The sequence below is a fragment of the Haemorhous mexicanus genome, chromosome 6, assembly GCF_027477595.1.
Source record: "Haemorhous mexicanus isolate bHaeMex1 chromosome 6, bHaeMex1.pri, whole genome shotgun sequence".
In the NCBI taxonomy this organism is placed as follows: Eukaryota; Metazoa; Chordata; class Aves; order Passeriformes; family Fringillidae; genus Haemorhous; species Haemorhous mexicanus.
Genome location: NC_082346.1, coordinates 10,248,003 through 10,267,497, shown reverse-complemented (window position 1 = coordinate 10,267,497; position 19,495 = coordinate 10,248,003). Strand labels below are relative to the sequence as shown.

The following is a 19,495-nucleotide window of genomic DNA, read 5'->3' as shown; positions in this document are numbered from 1 at the left end:
AATCTTTATACAAAGCTCATGAGAAAAGAAGTTTGTGTGTAAGGTGATGTGATTTCCACATTTGGCAAGTATGGAATTATAATTTGGTTATTTTCTTTAGACTGTTCCCTCTAACAAGGACAAAAAAAAAAAAATCAGTACAAGCCTTTTGCAAAACATTAGGGCAAAATATGATCCTTTTCTTTTCCTTGTTATTGTGGTGAAAGCATTGTAATGCTGTGTAGTTTACAAAGAAATCCTGTTGATCAAATGGACTAAAATTCACCTTTTTTTTTTTTCATTTCAAATGATGGCAATAGATGTTTTTACAACAAAGAAAAAAAGAACAAACAAAATTTGGTCTTTATTTGTTCTTGTTAGTAATCTTAGCAGTGGCTTTTATCAATTTACAAATGCATTATGCTGATGTAAAATTAGCATCCAAACTATCCCATTATTACCCAGTTTATTTATGCTAAAAGCCATATTTGTAATGATATAATGCCATCTTTTGATACGCAACATTATGGGTTTTTTCCCAATAGGATCTTCGCAGTCCCTTTGCTAAATTTCAATTGCATCTTAAAAATTCATTAAGTTTCTGAGTTGTTTTATTATATGCATTTGTAGAGTACGGGAGCAAGGTAGAAGCATCTCCTCTACTCAGAATATCTTCCCTGTTCAATAGTTTTCAAAGAAAATGTGCTTTTCTACAGCCACCTTGCTGATACAAAAACCCCAAACATTTGCCTATGCATCAGTTTAATTAAAATTCCATAACATCCTTTTCAATCCCGGCACCTGGGATGTCCAACAGGAAAGATTGATTATGGTGGGAATCAACCTAAAGGCCTCTTTTGGAATTTTGCATACTCCCCATGCCGTGGGAAATGCACCCTGGAATTTTGGGTTGGATGGAGAAATAGTACAGCGTGAGGATTCCCAGTGGATGTGGCAGTGTTTTAAAAGCACTCTCTGATTTTTCAGGAATAACGGAGGAAGAGCGGCAGTTTCTGGCCCCTCCTATGCTGAAGTTTACCAGGAGTCTTTCAATGCCTGACACCTCTGAAGATATCCCACCGCCACCACAGTCCTTACCTCCCTCTCCACCGCCACCTTCCCCCTCTCTGTACAACTCCCCCAAATCCCTGACATCCCGGAGCTATGGAACGATCAAACCTCCATTTAACCAGAATTCAGGTGCAAAAATCTCTTTGGTTAGGCCCGAGAGCGTGGGGACGATGATAAGGGACAAAGGGATCTATTACCGGCGGGAGCTGGACCGGTACTCCCTGGACTCGGAAGACCTGTACAACCGGAGTGCTGCAGCTCAGGCCAATTTCAGGAGCAAGAGGGGCCAGATGCCGGAAAACCCCTATTCCGAGGTTGGGAAGATTGCCAGCAAAGCCGTTTACGTGCCGGCCAAGCCAGCCAGGAGGAAGGGGATGCTGGTGAAACAATCCAATGTGGAGGACAGTCCAGAAAAGACCTGCTCTATTCCAATCCCAACCATCATCGTCAAAGAGCCATCCACCAGCAGCAGCGGGAAAAGCAGCCAAGGGAGCAGTATGGAGATCGATCCTCAGTCTTCGGAGCAGCCTGGACAGCTCCGGCCTGACGACAGCTTGGGAGTCAGCAGCCCGTTCGCAGCAGCCATCGCAGGGGCCGTGAGGGACAGGGAAAAGAGGCTGGAGGCGAGACGCAATTCCCCGGCCTTCCTCTCCACAGACCTGGGAGACGAGGACGTTGGATTAACCCCACCAACACCACGGATGAGGCAGTCCAAGTTCACCGAGGAGGCAATGTTCAGCAGCGAGGATGGTTTCAGACAGCTCATGTCGCCATCTCCGATCCCCACCCCCAGGGAGCCTGAAAACCTTTTCAACAGCAGCGAGCCCAGCAGCCAGAGCGACTCAAGGACATTGAATGCTCCGTCCAAAACGAAAGGCACTGACAACAGTATGGTAGCAGCCAAGCCCACGAGTGCTCCTGGCTCAGATAGCTACGTCCACCCGGTCACAGGGAAGCTGTTGGATCCAAACTCTCCACTTGCCCTCGCGCTCTCTGCCAGGGACAGAGCCATGAAAGAGCAGACACAGCAGATTCCAGGCAAAGGGGATGCAGTCAAAACTGACCTTAACAAACCGCTTTACATCGACACCAAGCTGAGACCCAACATGGAAACAACTTTTCCTGTTACTGCCACTGTCACCAGGCAAAATACCCGCGGCCTGTTGAGACGGCAGGAGACTGAGAACAAGTACGAGATGGATGCAGGGAAAGAAAAGAAAGCTGAGGAGAAGAAGAACATGTTGATAAACATCGTGGATACCTCGCAGCAAAAATCAGCTGGCTTGTTGATGGTGCACACAGTGGATACGGCGAAGTCGGATGATATGCCCGAGGATGAGGAGGAAAAGGGAGCTGAGATGGAGCCGAGCCCTGAAAACTCCCCGCCAGAGAGGCCAGAGGGCAGCGAGGAAGCGGAGAGCGAGCTGAGCGTCCCTGTGGCGTCCGAGCCCCCGGCTTCTCCCTGCAAAACCATCGTGGCCGCCAGCTCTGTGGACGATCCTGTCATCCTGCCTTTCCGCATTCCCCCGCCGCCCCTGGCCTCAGTGGACATCGATGAGGAGTTCCTGTTCACTGAGCCACTGCCCCCTCCCTTGGAGTTTGCCAACAGCTTCGACATCCCCGACGACCGCGCGGTGCCCGGCTCAGCACTGACAGACCTGATGGCGCAGCGGAAGAACGGCACCCCTTCGCCCAGCCAGCCAGCAAACTCCTTGGACGGCAAAAAGCAAGTGGGTCTCTCAAACTGTTTGCCTGCATCCTTCCTGCCACCCCCCGACAGCTTCGACAACGTCGCCGACTCTGGGATCGAGGAGGTTGACAGTCGGAGCAGCAGTGACCATCACCTAGAGACAACCAGCACTATCTCAACGGTGTCCAGCATCTCTACCTTATCCTCGGAAGGGGGGGAGAACGTGGATACTTGTACAGTCTATGCAGATGGGCAAACATTTCTGGTGGACAAACCCCCAGTACCTCCTAAGCCAAAAATGAAGCCCATAATCAACAAAAGCAATGCACTTTACAAGGACGCGCTGATCGAGGAAACTGTAGACAGCTTTGTGATCCCTCCTCCCGCTCCGCCCCCGCCTCCCATCAGTGCCCAGCCCAACCTGGCGAAAGCTGTCCCCCAAAGGACATCCAAGCTTTGGGGGGACGTGCCGGAGGTGAAAAGCCCGATTCTCTCAGGCCCCAAGGCTAATGTCATTAGTGAATTGAACTCAATACTCCAGCAAATGAACAGAGAGAAATCCTCAAAGCCAGGGGAGGGATTGGAGTCGCCGACTGGAACGAAAACTGCGAGTCTTAGTACAAGGTAAAAGTAATTAACCAAATCATTTTCCAAAAAGGCTTGATCTTTTTTTATTTTTTGCCATCCCTTTGCTAACTTCTCCTGTAAATCGCATAGATAAAAGAAGAATGTACTCTGTATTTGCTTAACGAATAATCTGTGTCAAACAAGAATTTCTTACACTGTCAACATTTGTGTTGCCTGCATGATAGGACAGGAGCTTTCTCAGCCTTCAACTTCAAGGTTTGCACATACCTTTCTGTTGTTTTGATGTGAATTTCTTCGATTTCTCTTTAATTTTTTTTTCCTCTCTTTAATTTTTTTTTTCTCTTTAGTTTCTTCCCTTTTAAAATGGGGTGATAATTTATTCTTTCTTCAGTCCCATGAGGTATTTTGGCTTCAAACAGGTAAAAAGTGTTTTTTCCAAGGATTGCTTTGCATTCACTGTGTGGTCTCATTTGATTCATGCTGAGACCTCTCCTAATCTACTTAATCATTTCAGGGAATTGCTCATTAAAATCACTTTGCACTGTCCATGTTATTACTAAACCACATCTGTATGGAATGTGGACATAATATCCTGAAATCCGCAATTATTAAAAAGAGAAAGCTAATTTTGAATGTTTCATTAGGAGACTGAGGTATTTCTTCTTGCAAAACCACCATGCTGGCTTAGTTTTTTTAAAAAAAGGTGCCACCTAAGTCAATTTTATTAGAATTATTCTGGTGGTTAATAAATAGCATCAGCTTTGGAAAGATGATGTACTTTGCAAGCATGAAGATAATTTGTTTTTAAGGGAAGGTTGTCTCTGCTGATTGCAAAGATTGCTCATTCAGAAAACAGTGTGATCCACAGCCTCGGCATCACACAGTTAGATATTATTTCCTGCAGGATGGAAGTCATCAAACTGGTGACAGTGAGGGAATTCAATTTTTAGATTTGAGAAATGGGGATGAAACACAGAAATTCTGGAATTCCTCTCAGTGACACTTGACTAAACAGAGAAGAAATTGAGTTTGGTCTGCAGGAAAAGCCTTCATACATGAAAAAAATCCACATTATTTTTGCTAGATGTTGATCATGTTTCTTGTTAAACCCCATTAACATGTTGTCTCTAGCTTCATGTGTATAACATTATTTATCAGCTTTTTTTTTTAAACTGAAGGTATTTCCAGGTTACAGTGGAGATCTTTAGCATCCCTATTTTATTAGAAAATAACCAAGGTTACCGACTACAAGGCACTGTAAATATGTAAAAGTACTCTCATTACTGAGAGCAAAATGAAAAGTAGAAATAACTAGAAATATTTTTTCAGTGAAAATACATTTTTAAAGGTATAAAGGGTTGGGAAAACTTGAAAAACTATAGCACTTCACAAGAGAAAAACAAATTGTTATGTAAGCAGAAGTAGGCCCCATATGTCACCTTTTAGAGGAAGAGCTGACTTAGTGTTACAAATGTATGTTGTTTTTTTTTTCTGTCCTTAAGGGTTTTTAATTTTTCTAACTCAGCTTTGGCAAATTGCTACATCTTCATTATGGAATACAGATGGAATACAGAGGCTCAACTGCAGGGGGGTAAAACCCCACCCAAAGCATTATTTCAATGGGGCTGAAATCCTGCTTCTTCCCTGAAAAGTAAACACAAACACTCATCTTTGCAAGCTGGAGAGAGGATCTGGGAGGTACCTGAGCCAAAAGAGCTATAAGGGGATAAATGGGATAAGGTGGCAGTGGCAAAGAGCAGCAAAACTCTTGGCTGTTGTTTGACTGTGGGAGAAAGTGACACCTCCACAGTGTTCCTGGTGGGAACAGGAGACAAGAGGGCTGGGTTTTCTTTCCTGCCGTTTTCCAAACTGATGTGATTAGTTCTTAATATGAGCTGGATTGAAGCTGCTAAAACCACCAGGAAAGGATTTATTTTTTAAGCAAATAATAATCCAGGAGACAGCCGAAGAGAACCAGCAATCTACAGATGCTGGAAGTGTGTTTGAAAAGGTGCTGCAGGCAGAGTCTTTTCATCTCAACCAGGGTAAGGCAGAGAGATGGAAGTGGAGATGTTCACTTGTGGATCAGAAGCCCCGTGGGTTTTTTTCACTGCTTTTACTCCAGCTTTATCTCTCTAAAAGTTAAATAAATTACAGCCTTTCTAGCCCAACTGCACGACTGACACAATTTTTTTACAAAGCTGTCAAATATTATGACCAAGGAATACCACCTTGTGAAAATTTCAAGTGTAAAACTAATGTTTAGATTTCAAAGGTAAAATTCCTGGAGTTCCTTGATATTTTTCCCCCCTAATACTCTAAAGCTTATGACAACCAATTGTGGATCTTGCAGCCCTTCCCTGTGAGGTAGCATTAGAAAGGGACCAAGGAATTTTGGCTCACAAAAGCAGGGATTCTGCTAAATTAAAGAACAACTCGTTAGCTCTGCAAACAGAGCAGTGATAATAAGTGGGCCTGTTCCTATCCTTCAGCCAAGGAGAAGGATTGGGAAGGGTTATAAATAGGAACAGCATTCACAGGCTCGCTTGGGTGGTGTTCGCAGCACAGGCAGCCTGATGAAATTAAAAATATGTATCTGCTTATGGGGCCATACGTGAAATTATAGGCCAGATTGGAATCCTGAATCCCACTAGGAATTCTCTTTGCACAGCCAGTAGATGTAAAACTGGGATTCACTGAAGGCAATTGCCCTGTTAGGGTGGCACAGAGGTGAATTAAACTACAGACAGTTGGGTAATGAATGGCTGCAGTAACCCATAAAAACACCTTCTTTGTGTGTTTTTGATAAATGAGGATTAGGGAGAGATCATTCTATGGTCCTGAACAGCATTTCTGAGGTATTACATTGAAACCACCCTAAACTTGCTTTTATTCTCTGCATCTTGGTTTATCAATCATCTTTCATGGTGTATTTATAGTTTTCCCGTGGTTCTTATGGAGACACTGAGCTTCAAGATTTTTAAATAGAGCATGGAAACGCTTGGCTGGAAACCGTCTGCTCCTCCATCCTCAGTGGTAGTGGCCAGCCTGTGGGATAGGAAAAAGGAGCCCAGCAGGAGAAGGGAAAAGAGGAAGAAGTGAGAGAATGCCCTTGCTTACTTTGTACTAACTGAAGTGTAATTAAAGGATTTGATCACAAGGGTCAGAAAGAGAGCTCCAGATCCCACTCCCAGTTTTGGCCACCATTTACTTTGAGGAATTTTGGCCATTTGTTGTGGTGACAGAGGTTTTAATCTGGTTTATCCACGTCCTCCTGCAGCCGAGTAGGACAGGGTGTGTCAACCACAATAAATGCAGCGGTGCTATAAATCCATTTGAGAGGCCCCTGGCTTTTCTAGGGAGCTGATGAAAGAACAGGGAGAAGAGCAGAGCTGGGCTTTCACTGGGAGAGAGGAGGAGTGTTTGTTCTGTCTGTGACCCTGCAGTCCCATAGCAACACCACCATCAGGAGGCAGCCCCTGAGATCCAGGGCCTAAGGCAGCCTGGCTGAGGCAGGATAAACCTGGGGGCTGCCAGGGAGAGACAGCTCAGCCCCCAGGGAACACAGCATCCTCCCTTCCTCGTGCCTCTGGAGCACTGGTAAGGAGTAATGAACAGCAGCTCCTGCTGCTCTCCACCAGCACCACACCAAAATGATCCATGGCTTGGCCAGGGGGAGAAACACTTCTAGCTTTTCTGGTTTTGCCCAGCTGTGTTTGCATAATCCCGCAGCCTCTGGGGCACATTGGCATCACTGCTGGTGATGGGAAATACTCATTATCAGTGTGGGAATTATGGAGGATGCTGTGGAATTGAGTCCTCCAGGAAGAATAACCTGCACTGTGCTGGAGTAACAAGTTTTAAAAGAGAAACTGGCCGGTGATTTTGGCCATCAATGAATTAGTTTTTTTCATGAGCATTTGGAGAAGTTCCTTTTATTTTTCCACAAGCAGGTAAGGCAGAACAGAACTTAGTAGTGAGTCCTTTACAGGGAGTGATCCTGTGTTTGGTTTATGGTAAAGGATGTCTGGGTTTGGCAGAGGATGAAATAAGTGCTTTGACTTTTCACTTGCTGCTCTCCCATTAGACTCATTTCACATTGTTAACTGTTTGCCAGCCAATTTCACAGGATTGCTTGCTTTGTCAGTGATTTCTGCAGTGTTTCAGTCATTCCATTTTGTCATTTTTATTTGCTGTCATGACTGCTGTTGTCAGAGGAGGGCCATGCTGAAGTGCCATGAAGTAAGTGCCAACCATAAAGCATGGACTATTCTGTGTTGTACATTCTGCTGCTTTTTGATGCTCACCCATTGTTATTGCATTTCAGTGACTTTGGTCGTGACTCTGTTTCTCACAGTGCAGTGTGGATTAGATCATCCTAATCCAGAAATGGTAGCCATCCTAAAATGGGACCTAGGATGTCATCTCAAGGTGAAATAAAAGCCACATTTATCAGAGGAGTACTCAGAAAATGTGTTGGCAACATGAGCACATAAGACCAGATTTTTGAGTGTGTCTGAGCACCTAAACAAGGGACGGGACTTTTCAGATATGGCCAGATTCTGCCAGAGTTTGGGAGGTGCAGGGGTGGGGAGGGATGAGTAATACAGTTTTACACACCTCTGTGAGGCTAAAAGTAAAGACAAACTAGCCCATGTGGTTGTCTTGTCCTCGAAAGCTGGGGAATTCCCCCCGTTCTCCTTCCAGCTTCCCTTTGCCCTGCAGTTATCCAAGCAGAGAGGGCTGAGGCTGCCTCCTGACCTAGCACCATCCCCTTCCCACTGCTTTCCACACATTTCACATGGAAACTCCTGCTCCTGCACAGACAGACTCCCACAGACCTTCCTGACTGTTCCTTGCTAGCAGCAGACACTGAGCAGCTCTCAATTCTTCTCCCCACAATAACGCCCTTGTGAGGAGCTCTGCAGCCTGCCAGTCATCACGTCAGCCCTTGTTCTTCACCTGCCCCCAAAACAGACAATTCTTGCCTTTCTTTCCTGCCATGCAATTTGCCTCTGAAAACAAATTTAAAAAATTAAGAGGTGAAGGCAAAGTTTGGGCTTTGTGCGGCCTCCAAGATCTGTAAGAATTTAATTTCTTGCAGCACCCCTATACAGCTACTTCACTCTTGGTTTTTAAGGTGTTTTCCTTTGATACAATGGAAAAGCTGTGTCAGAACCAGCAAGTCTTCTGGAAAGTTCTAGGTTAAAACAGCTCCCAGGAGCTGAGAATAATTTGGGGTTCTTATTTTTCCATAGGAGCTGCTGCACTGATTTGCCTCTGATATTAAGTTAACAGTAAATTTGAATCTTGCAAATATAATTTAAAATTTAAAGTAATTTTTTGGCTACAAGCTGTGCTGATGGCTTTTATACTTGGTGGCCATGTGGTTGTGACATATAGGTTATATATTTTGATTTTAATATGAAGCAACATAATGGGCACTGCAGTCAGTGCAGGCTCACAGCAGCAAATGCTTATAAATTACCACCATATGCTGATTCTAATAGAGCAACATTTATTTAAAATAATTATCGGACTTTTCACCTTTTTTTTTTAAATTAAGTTTGGGGTTTGGCGGGTTTAATATGGATTTGACATGTTTAGGATAACAGATGATCAAATAAGAAAATTAAGAAAATCTTATTTGAAGAAATTGCTCTGATTAAAGATCCGGAAACCCTGTGACACAACAAACCCTGCCTGCTCTCCAGCTGGAACCTGCTCCCTCCTTATTGACCAGGCTGCCAACCAACCATAAAATGCAAGACAGATGATGGTTTCAAGGCTGTGTCTGCACCCCAGATCGTGTGGGAGATGTCATAAATTATCATTTAGGATGCATAGGAGTTACATAAATATCCTTGGGGTTTTTTTTCCCTTGGATTACAATTACAGTGCAGCACAAAAGAATGGAGTTGCTATGGCAGGTGGAGAAGGGGGAAAAAAACATGGGAAAATAATCTTGGAGTGAAAGGCATGGAACTGAAAGCCTGGCAGTGCTTCAGCAGACTTCCCTGAGCTTCACCAGGGCTGTGCCCATGCCGTGAGATCTGAGCATTCACATGGCTATGAACTGAGTTGGTGTTGAAACCTCTGCAATCAGCTAAAAAAATCTTATTGCTATCTCAGAGTTTTGTTTTAATAATCATCAGCCCTGAACCTCTTGAAAAAAGGAAGATGCTCTCAGTTCTCCTGCTGCTGCTTGCAGCCATGTGAAGCCAATATTTTGATCCAGGCTGACAGGAGGCAAAGGACCAGGATGCCTGGGATGCTTTGCTCACCCTGGGTATTCCTGCCCATGGGGCTGAGAAAGTCAGGGAACACCAGCCAGGGAATACTTCAAATGAGAGCACAGAGCTTACTTCTGGGGGGGTTGTTTCTTCTGTCTTAACATCCTTTATTCAAAGGAAGAGTGACAGTAATTTCCTGAGCAAGTCTGGGCAGGGAGTCTTTAAGAGGAGCAGTCTGAAGGAGAAGCAGCAAAAGCAAGTTGCAAAGCACTGAGCCTGGAGCTGTCAGTCAAGCAGTAGAAATTATCTTTCATCACCTGGAATAAAAAAAGGCATATTTTCATCATCTATTTGATCTTGCTACAATGGGTGTAAATACAAAACCCTAATTTCTAGTATTTGCAAGACAGGAAAGTTAAGTAGAAGGGTGATTGCAGGTAAAGATCAGGGATTCATTTCCCTATTTATACAAAGCTCATTCTTGCCATCACTAGGATAGCACTACCCCAGCCTTTCTCAGAGAAGGCTTATTCTTGGTTTTAAATTATATCATGCCTTAGTAATGAGTGTGAGACTCCTAATGCTGAGGTAAAGGAGGTGGAAATAACTTGCTCCCCTTGGTTAGTAGAATTTAATAGTCTCTTGCCACAGACTTTTTATTTGTAAGAATGCTTAACTCCAGCCTTGGAAAACAATGAGAGCCATTAGGTGCTGAAAACATCACTGGAAACACTCAGAACCTTGCCAAGTGTTTCCTTTCTGTGTTAAATTACAAAGCCATAAGTGCTGGAAGCATTGCTCCTACTGGGTTTTAAGTGAAGTACCAATCTTCCAAAGAGATCCCCCTGTTCCCATTGAAATCTATGGAGCAGCCTGTGGGAAATCAGTGGGAATGTTGGTGTGAATTAGATGTGAGTTCTCTCAAAAGTGATTCTTGGTGCTCTTCTCATGACAGGGAGTTTTATTTGAGCTGGACCTGCTGAGATGCCAGTGTGGCAGAGCGGCACCTCCCTGGGCTCTGGGTTGGTGTGAAGTGCCAAAGCCCCAGGAGTGACTCAGGGAACACTCTCAGGGCTCTCCACAGGCAGCAGCCAGCCAGGGAATCACTGTCTCCAGCTCAGGGCTGCAGTGGGGCAGAAAGGGATTGATAACCTATTTGCTAGCAATGCCCCATGTTGCCATTACCCTGCTTTTCCTCCATCCCCTTGAGTTCTTTTCTGCACAACACTGCAGAATAAATGCTGTGCTGGATTAATGGAAGCATTTCCATCTGACATCATGCACCCAAGCCATGCTCAGTTCTGCCCAGGCAGGACAGGACAGGCCAGGCCTGGGGACAGTGTGGCAAAAACAGAACTCAGAAACAGAGGGCTTCTGTCAGGGTCTACACTGGAAATCTCAGTACAGCATCAGCCTCATCATCCTCTGGACTCCATGGCATTGCCCCCAGGATAAATAAACCCGTCCTTTGGTCTGCAAGAGCTTTAAATTAGTTGTCTGAAGGTTTTCCCAGTTGGCAGGTTATTTCTGAAGTGAAGAACCCTGGGCTCTGTGGAGTGTCCTGAAGTGTGCATGCTGACCAGCAGGCTCTTCCCATGGGAGTGAGGGCTGTGGGGTCAAGCCTTTGATGACATGAACAGACCCAAACCTTCTAAATTTGCTTCTGTAGCCAGCAGGCAGAAGCAGAGGGTCTGTTCCTTCACCCACCCTGTCAGGCTGGGCATCAGAGCGAGCCTCTCAGCGAGGTTCATGCCTGCTTCATTCCTAATCTGAAACTCATTTTCCTTAGGCAGAACTTGACCCCAGCTACATCACCTCCAGTCATGCATGGAAGACAAAAAGAATTTTGTCTCCTTAATTTTGTGGTGAAACTGCCAGAGTATAATTTCTTTGTAGAAGGAAATAGACACTGACATGTTTTAGGCCCCTTAGAAGAACTGTTTTATGTTTAAAGCATGGATAGAAAGGGAAATAAAAGCAGCTTGTTCTATAAACTACAAGTATTCTGCAAAATTCACTGAATGAAGCCCAGAGATCCAAAGTCCAGTGCTCCTGAAACTTTCCACAGCTACAATTATTGGCTATGCTATGTGTAAAGCCAGAACTGAAGGATTCCAACCCTCCACGTGGCAAAGGGAAGGTCGACTCCTGGTGGTGCTTCGCTGAGAGTACAAAGTGCTCCTGTGCTTGTTCCACTCAGCATTTCTCATTTAACCGGAGTTAATTTGGGAACAGGTATTACAAAGGGAGAGACTGTGCTCTGGAAGGTGCTTTTTCCTGGACATCTCATAAGCAAATGTTTTGTCTTTAACTATGGCTTACCATTGGTGCTGGTTTTCTGGGAAAGAGTCAGTGATACTATTTTTGTACTTTTAGTTAAAATGTGAAACTCCCCAAGCATTGCCATGATGTAATTACCATGTGCAGATGAGGCCATCTTGGTGGCCAGCAGCTCTAACTGTGCCTGTCTGTTTGCCCTTGCAGGAGCACGGAAGTCATGAGTACTGTCTCAGGTACACGAAGTACAACAATCACTTTCACTGTCCGACCCGGAGCCAGCCAGCCGATCACACTGCAGAGCAGGTCCCCAGACTATGACAGCAGGACCTCAGGAGCAAGGCACGCTCCCAGCCCTGTGGTTTCACCAACAGAGATTAATAAAGACATCCTGCCTGCTCCTCTGACTGCTTCTGCTTCAGCCTCATCTCCTTCTCCAACTCTGTCCGATGTATTTAGCCTACCCAGCCAGCCCCCTTCTGGGGACTTATTTGGCTTGACCACAGGGCGCAGCAGGTCTCCTTCTCCCTCCATATTACAACAGCCAATCTCAAATAAGCCTTTTACAACTAAGCCTGTCCACCTGTGGACTAAACCAGATGTGGCAGATTGGTTGGAAAGTCTAAACTTAGGTGAACATAAAGAAACATTTATGGACAATGAAATAGATGGCACACATTTACCAAATCTACAGAAGGAAGATCTGATAGACCTTGGAGTGACTAGAGTTGGGCACAGAATGAACATAGAAAGAGCTTTGAAGCAGCTGCTGGACAGATAAGAATAGCTATCTTGCCTCACAAACTTCTGTTGATAACTAGAGATGGGCTGGTACTGACATACCCCAAATGCCTTGTCTGTCTGTGAGTGCCAGCAAAATTGGGGGGGAGGGGGAAAACAGATGAATTCCTGGTACTCAGGAGATGTAAACTGTCTGCTACATGCCCAAACACAAACCTAAAGATGCTAAAGAAGTGGGGCCATTTTATTTCAAAGCTATGGGGAGACGTGAGAGAGAGACAATTGTTAACTTTTAAACTCTTGATACTGCCCTTGGCTGGGACCGTTGCGTGACGATTTTCTTTTAAACTTGCAAACATTTCAGGGTTTCTTTTACTGACAGAAAAAAAACATTGCATTTTATTTTATTCTCTCCTTGACATTCAGTCTCCAAGCAGGCTTACTTGCCCAGCCCTTGGTTCATTTTAAGAGGACAGGTTGCTCCATTACCACTCAAACCCAGTTTTATCAGTAGCAGGGATATTGAGGCAGGCACTGGAGTTCATATTCCTCTTTTTTTACTGGCATAGCTCCCTGATCTGTTGGCAGTGAAGCTGGTTGTTCTGCTGGGGTCAGTCCAATGGTAACCTTGCTCTGTTTTACCTAGTATTTCTTTATTTCTGCAGTGGTATTTAGCACTCTTCCAAGGTGGCAGAACAAGTTCAGTGTACGCTCCATTGACGTGGCCTCTAGGATGGTGCAGATGTTGAGTAAAGGCTGAGGAGGGACCACGCTTTGGGGTACAGCAAAGTGAAGCTAGTTTGAACCTGAGACACGCCCCCCCCTCCAAGTTCTCAACCAGCTCAGCTGATGCTGAGTCAAAATATGAACTCCACAAGCCAGGACAAACTTTGGGCACAGCTTTGGGACTTGGCAGTGAGACACTGAGAGAGGCTGAGCCTGAGAGGTGCTGCTTAATTCAGTGAGTGGTAAGTGCCTGGGTATTTTGAACAGCAGGCTGAGAAGAAAGGAGAAGAGAGATGAATGTTCCCATTGAAGTCAGTGGGAAGTGTGCCAGGATCTGAAGTGAGAGAGGGATTTCAGCCTGTTAGGATGGAAATGCTTCAGATCCTCGAGAGGAGGCAGAGAGGTGATGCCAAGATGGAAAGAGCTGTCGAGTGTCTGGGGGTGCGTGCCTTCTGAGAGCCAGGAGGGCTGGGGAGGGATCCAGGCTCTCATTTTATCACTGCTGGCAGGAACTGGCTCTGGACAAGGACAGAGGGCCGGGCACTGGCCCCCAGCCCATTCCTTGGCACGAGAGGTGGGAGCACCCTGCCAGAATCCAGGGCTGGGAGTGGGGCAGACAGAACTTTCCGGGAGACTTCCGTCAGCAGGGGAGAAACACCCATGGCTGGTTCACACGGCTTTGTTTAAAAAAAAAAAAAAAATTAATATTTATTTTTTTCAACTTTCAAGTTAACAAGTCTCTCTCTGCATGTTTGAACTCCCCCTTGTAATTAACACCTCTGAATATCTGTGAGTTTTGTAGGACTTTCTGGACAGAATATTCAAGATGTTCAAGGTGGGTAAATTGGGTGTGGATGGCTAAACTGCCTCCCTACCAAACTTTCAGGTTCCCTTACATTTTGCGAGGTACCTGAACTTTCTTTCCTTGATATGGTCCTTGATATGGTCCAGCCTATCTCTAATTTTTTTATTATTGTGATTATTTTTTGCTCACAAACAAGTGTCTAATTAGGTCTGCAACAGCCCTAGTATGAGTACATAAAGTTTAGCATTTTAAATATCTTTCTTTACTGCAAGTTTAAATAGTTGTACAGATAGTTTATAAGCACAATATTTTAAGAAAATAAGTGGCTGGTCTACTGGGCAGCCTTTGTGCCACTTCAGTGCTAGGAAGTTAAAAACAGAAAAAAAAACAAACAAAAAAAAAAGAAAAAAAAAACTTTTTGTGGTTTACTACTATTTCTGTGGAATAATTATAAAGTCTTGACCTTTTTAAAATCAACCTCATTTGGATGCATCTGAACCAGCAGAGCTGTGTTATATTTTCTATCTTTGCTAGAACTTCTACAGAGGAGGATGAATATTTCTTCAAAAGTGGTTACAGTTACCAACGCATTGGAAACTCATAAAAATCAACTTATTTAAGCCTCCTGCCCCCTTTATGGAACAGCAAATCTTTTGACTTAACATCTGTTACTGCTCTCTGTTTGTACTTGGGGAGTTCCAAGGAGCCTTGACACAAAAACGAAGCACTGAGGCGTTTTGCTGTTGAGGAGTGCTGAGTTTTTCCATGGGAGGTGTAGAAAATGGCAGTTCCACTCAGATAGGTCGATGCAGGCAACGTGAGGCCATCACACACTTTAAGAAGTGAAAAAAAAAAAAGAAAAGGTAATTTAGCCATCTTTTGTCTTCCATTTGGTGATACGACAGAATTCAGTAAATAAACCACTGATGCCATGCTCTCTCTTTTTTTTTTAAGTTTTTTTTTTGTTTGTTTCTTTGGGTACAGTTGCTATTACCTCTATAACACGTGCCAGAAATACGTTAGGAAATAAATATAGTAGTAAAATAAAAAAACGTAGAAGTTGACTTTTAAAGCTGCTTTTTTTGGATCACAACCTTCCTGTTGGTTGAACCTGCCCTGAGCAAGGCTGACACACCCAGTAACTCCCAGGTGGGACCGTCCCTTCCTCACACAGGTGTGGCTCCTGCTCGGGCATCTCTTCAGGTACTCCAAGAGCAGGTACTAAACGAGCAGAAGAAAGAGCTGTAAGGGAATAGTTTTATTTTTCACCTTGTGTCCTGTGAAGCAAAAAGGTAAGGAGACCTGAGGGGACCTACTTGGACCACCCAGAATGCACCTCTGCCAAGTCGAGTTCGGTCTCCAGCTCTGAGGGGTGGTTTGAAACAAAAAAAAGAAAGCAATAGTAACAGATAACACCGTGGCCTCCGAGTATTTTCACCAGGGGGGAGGAGAGAAGACCCATTTCTTTCATGCTACTCTGATAGTGAAAAACAAAGTCATTAGAGATCTATGATATTCTGGGTTTTAGGATCAACTTTTGTTTATATACTGTAATTTAAATAAATTGCATTTACATGCCTAGTTTCTGTAATATTTGTGTATACAATACCAAAATCTTACAAGATGTAAATTGTGTATAACTGCACAGACTCCTTGCCCTAGGTGTCTGAGAACATTTTAAGTTTAATTCATATATTATAAAATGACTAGATGTGACTGTTGATTTACAGAATTTACATATCACAAAGAAGTTAATTATTTGTGGTACTTAAGTTAATAAAAAATAGTGGTTTTTTTTTTCTTTTCTTCTCAGTTCTTAGAAAGCATTACCCAGTTGATCTGGCGATGATTATGTGTATGAGCCACAAATATTGATAATTTTTCCATTACATTTTTTTCTTTTCTTTTCTAAATACTAATATGTTTCTCGCTATAGTTTGTGTAACAACTTGTGTTCACGTTATCTATGTTGCTGTAATTTTTGTGCTTTAATTCCTCTTATTTCGACTGATTACAAAAAAAAAAATCAAGCTCCTGTAACTTGCACTTTTCCCCAATCCTTAATACTCTTGTATGGCAACCAAAATTACTGTAAGAAATAAATATAATATTGCACTAAGGGTGTGGTTCTGATTGCAAACAGAGAACACTGTCTGGATTTTTATTAAAAAAGAAAAAAAAAATAAGTTGCCAAAAATATTTGCAATTTGTTATTGAAAATGCATAAAATGCTTTAACAAAATGTAGGTAGAGCTAAGGGAAATTTATTTATTAATTGTTGGGAAAAGCATTTCCTGTTTATTCCTTTTTTTTGGGGGGGGTTGTTTTTTTTTGTTTTTTTTTTTTTTTTTGTTTTTTTGGTTTTTTTTTGTTAAAGCATTCCTTATGCCGAATGTTCTGTTCATTTACTGAATTTCAGGGTTCACGCTTGAAATCTGGAAAAGCAGGAAACTTTGAAGGGGACAGGTAGAAAACTGCATTACCTGGTTTGTTTTTTTGTTTTTTTGGTTTTTTTTGCCTTAAGGTGGAACTCCGAAATGTGTGGAATGTTCTTTGTTCAGAGAACGCACGCCCTGAGCTTCAGTGCTGCTGCTGCTCTGCCATTTCACGGGCACTGAAAAGTTTGGGGGTTTGGGGATTTTATTTTTATTTGGGGCTGGGGTTCCTCGGGGGCAGAGCAGTTGTGCAGAGGGGAGGAGGGAACAGCGCTCCTTGTCCGACTTTGTGCATCTTGTGACTTTGAAATCTGTACCAGCGGGCTCTGTTTGTACTGTGAATAAACAAGGCTGCAAATGGAAAAAAAACCAATCAAACAAAAAAAATCAAAAAAACGAGGAAACAATTCTCATCTTCTTTTGGCTTAAGTTAAAGATTTGTTTTTCTATCTTTAAATGGTGATGCAATTAAGAGTATTTTTATTTTAATTTTCTAAGATATTGGAATAAATGCCTAGAACCGTTGCCATTTGGTTTCATACGTTCCTTAACTATGACTCTCTTCTCAGCTGTCGTTCTAGCTCATTATTTTTGTAGCCCCCTGTTATTATTTCGCTCATGATTTCCCAACAACAATTACTTGGCAGCTTTGTTTTGTTAAAAACATAAACTAGAACCAGCCTGTTTGGGTTTTTTTTATTTACTTATTTCAGGTATTGTGGCAAACATCTGTGTATCCAAATAAAGTCAGGTATTTCCAGTGCAAAACAAAGAATGCTTTGCAATTGTCACTGCTTGTTGGCCAAAGAAATGAGAAGAGTTGATCATTGCTGTCATTGTGTACATTGTATCAATGTGTTCTGCTTTATTCTTTGGTTTCTGTATTTTTTTTCTGTATTTTTTTCCGTATTTTTTTTCCTGTATTTTCCTGCATTTCGTGGACTTTCATCCCCTCTGTCCTTGGCTGGGCCACCCAGAGTAGCACGAGTGTAACAACGCTTCAGAATGTGTGTTTTTTAAAAAAAAAAAGACAAAAACAAAACAACAAAAAAATTGTATGTGCCTTATAATTTTCCACCTGGATCAGCTACACTGTATTTCACATAAAAAGCTTTATCTTCAAGGTGTTCAGTACCTGACAAACAGGGAGTGCTGGGGCTGGAGGGAGTTCCGTGTCACTGCTTTAGGAAACGCTGAGGAGCTGCAGTGATTCAGACCTTATCTCGCCACATTTTTGGCATTGTGAGCCTGATTTCAAGTCTTCTATTCAAATCAGGCAAGCAAGAGGGGGAAAAGAAATGAGATGAGACTGTTATTTTGGGTTCAGTTCACTGCCATAAATCCTGGGTGGTTGGTACAATTGACATGGGCTGTGTTTCACAGACGAGGTAACGATGATAAATAAATAAACCAAGTGGACTTGGTGCCATTAAGTCTGCCACAAACTGGTTCTGTGCCACTGACATCTAGTGGAACCTGATGGACACTGTCTCAGAGCAATATCAGACCTTTAAAGATATTTATTTATTTATTTACTTTCAACTACTGTCATTCTTTCTACAATAAGCCGTTTTAGAAAATTTTGTATTGCTGTTATTTAGGTTGGCCTGAGTATTTAGGCCTTCAGTACTTTACAGAAAGGCTGACTGTATAATTACACAAATTATACACGAGTGAGAAGTCTTTAATGTGTTTTCTGGTCTCTCTGTGCTTATGTTTTCTCAGTTTTCTGTTTTGAACGTCAGCATCTCCATGTGATACTTCATTTGCATCCGGCATGGTTTTTAATGGGAATATAGGTTTTGTCTCCAGTACTGTAAACCTTGGACTGTTTTGAACCATTTCTGACACTACAACCTGATGAACAACATCCTGCTCAGCTCCAAATTGTGGGAGAAAAAAAAAAAAAAGTGAGTTTTGAGGTTGGGAAGCAGTTCAGAACAGCTGAGGGGGGATTTCCCTGATGTGCTTGCAGTGCTGAAGTTTGGTTTCTCCAATAAAATTCCAGTTGTTTTTTTCCTCAGGACTGATGCCAGGAGGAATCCGTGCACGTGTGTGTGAGTTCTTGTACGCTTTCAATGTAAAGGTCCTTGGGCAGCCTTAGAAAACAATGTACAGATAGGACACCAGTGTTGCATGTGCTTAAACCTGTACTGGAATCAATGTCGCCGTGTACCTGTTTGCTTTGGAAATCTGAAGAGAATACAATATACAGAAACCTCAAAATCTACCTCATGTTTTAATGGGTTCTTTTCCACTGGTGTTCTCCCATTACATGGATGTCTCTGAGTGTTCCTTGCTGCCTGCAGGGAATGGCCAAGCCTGGCTCTCCCCCCCAATCCACCCCTAGAAAATCCCAAGTGAGGAACTGCTGGGGCTCTGTCATTCTTCTGTCCTTTTGTTGTGACCCTGTGCTGCAGCTTGGGGTCTCCTTTGGGGTCAGACCTGCTGTGGCAAGGGCAAGCTGAGAGCTCCAACAGATCAGACAGAACTGAGACAGAAGTCACTTCTCATTTTCTCTTTTCTGTTATTGATGTATTTATCACCATTTACTTGTCGCAGTGCTGACAAGTGAACAACAATCACTTCATTTTTATCTGGGCACAGCCAAATACTGCAAAGAAATACTATTATGTTTAGGATTTGTTTTCAAGCTGTGCTGCATCCCATCTCTCCATTTGCTCTGTCTCAGCAGCTTTCTTTCCTTCCAAAGCAGTGGGTGTCAGCTTCAATGTGTGCTGCATTCTGTAGGTTCAGCTGGCTGACCTGTCAGACTTTTAGTGCCCCAGTAAGACATTTACAGGTGTGCACTTCACCCCAGGTCATTTGAAATGTCCAAAAACATGCTCATTTTCTGCATCGCAGAGAAGGCACAACGCAAGGGCAGGTGACTCCCTGAAGCTACTTTTCAATTTCTAGGAAAGGAGTTTTCTTCCAGAGGCCAATTCCT

The 19,495-nt window shown here is 43.3% G+C and overlaps 1 protein-coding gene across 9 annotated transcripts in view; it reads left to right on the top strand.

Moving 5' to 3' along the window:
- Positions 1-18,775, top strand: part of SHANK2 (SH3 and multiple ankyrin repeat domains 2) — a 281,678-nt gene extending 262,903 nt beyond the window's left edge. For all 9 annotated transcript variants that reach the window (XM_059848439.1, XM_059848436.1, XM_059848432.1 and 6 more), the window contains 2 exons: positions 967-3,364; positions 12,046-18,775. In XM_059848439.1, coding sequence (XP_059704422.1) covers positions 967-3,364; positions 12,046-12,619 — 2,972 coding nt within the window. In that variant the 3' untranslated portion in view covers positions 12,620-18,775. The remainder of the gene's footprint in view (positions 1-966; positions 3,365-12,045) is intronic.
- Positions 18,776-19,495: the final 720 nt, after the last annotated feature.